General features: G+C 40.9%; 1 protein-coding gene across 1 annotated transcript; it reads left to right on the top strand.

Annotated features, from left to right (window-relative positions):
• Window positions 1–3,932: 3,932 nt before the first annotated feature.
• On the top strand, window positions 3,933–4,422 carry LOC107835446 (vertebrate ancient opsin-like; the record flags this gene model as incomplete). Its single annotated transcript, XM_016667832.1, has 2 exons — window positions 3,933–4,261; window positions 4,357–4,422. Coding segments are annotated over 2 exons (395 nt in total), but the record flags the coding sequence as incomplete, so codon positions are not given.
• Window positions 4,423–4,766: the final 344 nt, after the last annotated feature.

Genomic DNA, 4,766 nt, shown 5'->3' with positions numbered 1-4,766 from the left:
TACTTAATTTAAACCAGGATGAAGCTAAAAACTAAGCGGCTGGAGGAGTTTTGGTTAGAACATGTTTACAGTCAAAATTAGGGCAACGCTGATTGCAGTTTTCTGGCCGATCACCGATCTTTTAAAAAGCTCAACCTGCCGATTCCGATTTTGGCCGATACCCATTTTTTTTTGTCTGAAATGTTGCTCAATATAACAAGAAAGTTGTTGAGCTTTCAACAGTGGGGTCACTATTGTTAATTATAAATGTGCAGACATAACTTGGTGGACCGGTCCGTCAGTCAAACCTTTCTCACCAGAGAGCAAAAGAGGACAGTGGTTGATTCTTAGACCTTTGCCAAGCTAGATAAAATTGATGGATAAGATCAACTTCATATGTAAAAATCAGCCGATCACTGCTCTCCCAAAATTAAGGAAATCGGCTCAGATAAATCGGTGCACCCCTAGACAAATAATTTGAAATATTAAACGCAAAATGTCTATTTTGTACAGTTTTGGATTAATTACAGCTTTGACTGTTCTTTTAGAAAACGGCGCTTTTTTTTGAGTGCTTACTCCAGATAATGATTAATCCATTACTAAATTAGTTCATGATGATGTGAATAATCGATTCTTCACGATTAATCCGATTAATCATTTCAGCTCTATTTAAGACATTTTATTGTTGGCAAAAATGTCGTGGCCCTACTCCCTACGCAGACAGTTATTTTACAGCGCATGCAATTTCTGGAACGCTTCTTAGCGTAGCTTCTTTTACGATTGATATGGCGCATTACAAACATCATAGCTAAATGTTAGCGATGGGGAAAAATCATAATTGCTTAAACCTTCAACAGAGCCTTCAGGAAACAATCATTTCTCAATATCTGAGAGTCCAGACCCTCTGAACGAGGGTTCAGGGGCTGGTTTGTAAAGGGCTAAAACTTCCAATCTGATATCATTATTCATCAGTCAGACTAAAGGAAACACATTTAAAAACTTTCATATTTTCCCAAAAGTTGCAGAAGATTTTTCTAACATCGGGTGTCACCAGACTATTCTCCAAATAAATGTTTTATAACCCAACAGAGCTTCCTCCCTCCTTAACACTCAAGTGATTTTTGCGTCCGCAGTACTCTCGTAATTAGCAATGACACTTAGCTATTAACACTCCCGCTAAGTCTTCGGTTTGGGGATGACACCAGCTTGTCCGTGCGCTGCGAGCGGACAGTTCTGCTGTTGTCTTATTTCACACCTGACTGAGTGCGGAGAGGAAACGGCGGAGGACGAGCTGGAGAAACTAAACACAGAGCAGGGCGTCTTTCGTCAAAAACATATTACATCTCAAACAGTTTTCAAGCCACTTGCAACGAGTCATGGCAGATCAAACAGAAGCTCGTTTCTGAAGCTCTGTTGACTCTTTGCTTCCACGGAAACTGAACTAAGAGGAGCCATGAGCAACAGAGGAAAAGACAACACGAGTTTAATACAAGAGAGCAAACAGACCAGTGCAACTGTGCCGCTACTATGTTGGTCGTTTTTTCCCACTACGCAATAAAAATCTTAAATTTCCCTTTGTTTTGTTCCACAATTGTCTCATTTATAAGCACAAATGTCTATCTGACCGACCAACGTAAAGTATTGTAATAGTTGGAGGAAGAAAAACAATACATCAATTTAAGTTAAATAAAGGAACTAGGACATTTTCATTGGTATTGGGGAAATATTGACACAAAACAAGCTCTTACATTTTGCTGAAAAGTTACTTGTAAGTTAGTTTTGTCTTATTTCAAGTGTATTAACATATTTGCATTGGAAAGTAGACCAAAACTACTTTGTATGATATTGTCCTTTTGCAGTGAGCAAACACTGGTCTGCCTCTAAGCTCAGTTTGGTTGACGTGAACTCTGGTACGGTTCGAATGCATATGTGGATAAAAGCTCACCAGAAACGACTCTTAAAACAGGAAGCAAACTAAAGCGCTGGGCATTCTGGGTAAATGCAACCAAAACAAACAGCAGAGTCTAATGCAAGACTAAGATAAAAAAAGAAATCCTACAACCGCTAAAATTTGATGAAGAAGGAAGATGTGCTCCTGCCGTCTTCAGAGTTTTTTTTTGTCACTTCTTTCAGTGGTTCTCGGTGCAGCGCCACCACAGGTGAGGAGGTGAATAGGCTTTTCAATTAGTTTGGATTGTTTGACATGGTGCGGTGTGAAAGGGAACCACACCAGATGGAAATGTAACAAATGTTGAGTTTGGTCCCCAGTCAAACTGAGCTTACTGGACTCTCAGGTGTGAAAACATCCTAAGCTTGCAGCCGTAATGTGACAAAATATGGGAAACTACTGCAAGGTGTTATATGATCAGATGGCAGATCGTGTTTCCATCTCATTGTAATGGCTCTCACTTCCTGTTATTTTCCTCTGCCCCCTTTTGTGCTGAGTGGCCAGCAGAAAGCCTTCGTAGAGTTGCTCCCACTTTAACTCTCATTCGCTGCCATTGAAAATCAATGGGCTTTACTGACAGCCCCGTGGATCATTATAGTTTCAAAACAAATAGCAGGTGGGATGGAAAGGCCAAAGGACTGGCATAAACACTGAGCTCAAGGTTAGAACCACAATGCAATAGAGACGTGGGGAAAGCCAGAAAAGACACAATGAAGATCTTCACTGAGCGATCAAAAAAAGATATTAAAGCCTTTATAACGTGTTGTTTTTGACGAGCTCCTACAAGAGACAGCTCAGGTTTTTTTCCATTGTTTGTTTTTACAACTGGGATCAGACAGCAGAAAATGAATGAAAAATGCCAGCCTATTAGAAACAGTTGAACCATACCACACATCCAATTTGAAAGAAACATCATAAATCCCATGCTGGCAGCATTTTTTTTTATTATTATTATTTCAGAGAGAGCTGTGAGATCTTTTCAAGGCAGTTGGAGGATACACACTTGGACATGCAGTGCGATTCAGTCTCCAGTTTATGATCCAGTTGAACAGACAGAGGAACAAAAACATGTCTGCCGTACTTTCTGCCGGTCCCATGCGTTTGTTTTCCATTGCTTGCTGTTTGTCTGAAGTTAATCCATGCTGTCTTCACTGCAACAACACAAAATCTTACCAAATATTTTTTGTCTAGTTTCTAGTGAAAATATCTTAGTACACTTGAAATAAGATAAAGCTAACTTAAAACTTTTGATCACAATATAGGCTGTTATTTTAAGTCAACCTTAACCTTAACGGAAAAAGTGCTAGTACCATTAACAGATTATTTAACTTATAGCAAGGCATTTTTCTCTTGTGTGAAACTAGTAATTTTACATCAATATTAATAAATTATTGACTTAAACCAAGCTCCTATATCTTGCAGAAAAGTTACTTGTGAATTTGTTTTGTCTGGTTTCAACTCTGAATGTTTTCACATCTGACAATCTGGTAGTGTCGGGTTAGATTTTGGACCAAAATTGCATCATTTTCAGCTGGTGTGGTTAAGTTTCACACAAATGAACCAAACCCTTTGAAAAACCTGTTCACCTCCTCACCTGTGGTGGCGCTGCAGTAAAAACTACTGAAAGAAACACTGACTGCAACTTGTCTTTTGTCTGGTAAAAAACCACAAGATATTTCTCGTGCTAGTATTAGGCACTCTAAGCTATGATTCAATCCAATGTTTGCTTTGGTTGTATTTACCCAGAATGCTCTGCGACATAGTCATCTTCAGTGCACTTCTTTCTTTTGGATTGGACTCAGAGTTCGATTGCACATCCCCAAACAAACCAAACTTTCCATGCAAATGAAGTAGAGTTCGATTAAAGCGGACTAAATAGAGCTTCCGTAAATACACCCTAAGATAGCTGCAGTAGAAACTTAACAAAAATACTTAGATTTTGTGTTTTTGCGATGGTGAGACTACAATTTAAAATAAATTCATGTAACCTTTCTGTGTCCTGTAGGCATCGTGTCCCTGATCTCCTTGGCTGTCCTCTCCTATGAGCGCTACAGCACCATGATAACCCCGACCGAGGCCGACTCCTCCAACTACCGCAAGACCTCCCTGGGCATCCTCTTGTCCTGGGTCTACTCCCTCTTATGGACCCTTCCACCGCTCTTTGGCTGGAGCCACTACGGTCCAGAGGGCCCCGGAACCACCTGCTCAGTCGACTGGACAGCAAAGACGGCAAACAACATGTCTTACATCATCTGCCTGTTTGTGTTCTGCCTCATCGGACCTTTCCTGGTGATCGTCTACTGCTATGGCAAACTGTTGTACGCCATTAAACAGGTGAGTCACACAGGACAGCCAATGGCTACTTTTCTTAATTATATGGTCATTTCAATTGTGCAGTTTGACATTTTGAAAATAAACTTGCTTAACAGGATTTCTCCCAGTGTTTTATAAGCCTGGCGGGCCCACAGGCCTTACTTGCCACCCCACCAGGCTAAGTGTTTATTTTGAATAGGGTTTATATAGACTAGTGACAGTAAAGACGGTGACAGTTAAATGCGTCAACTATAAACCTATCTTTTGTATAGCTGCCATAGAAACGACCTCTCTGAAAAACGGGTCACTCAAAAACTAAAAGAGGTCTTGGGCTGAAACTTCGGCTATGTGGAGCCCAGGGGGGCCCCCACGTGCCCACTGAGTTTGGTGGTCCTAGCCCCTCCCCTTCCTATAGCTGCCATAGACTCCCATTCATTTTTGGTCATGTCATAACTTTGGCTAGGAGTGTCGTATTGACCTGGGAGGTGGTGCTACGTGCTCAGGGGCTCCCCATGATTCCGTAGAC

Source organism: Poecilia formosa, unplaced genomic scaffold, assembly GCF_000485575.1.
Source record: "Poecilia formosa unplaced genomic scaffold, Poecilia_formosa-5.1.2 Scaffold2556, whole genome shotgun sequence".
In the NCBI taxonomy this organism is placed as follows: Eukaryota; Metazoa; Chordata; class Actinopteri; order Cyprinodontiformes; family Poeciliidae; genus Poecilia; species Poecilia formosa.
Note: the sequence above shows the minus strand (reverse complement) of the source record. Positions and strands in the feature narration are given on the sequence as shown.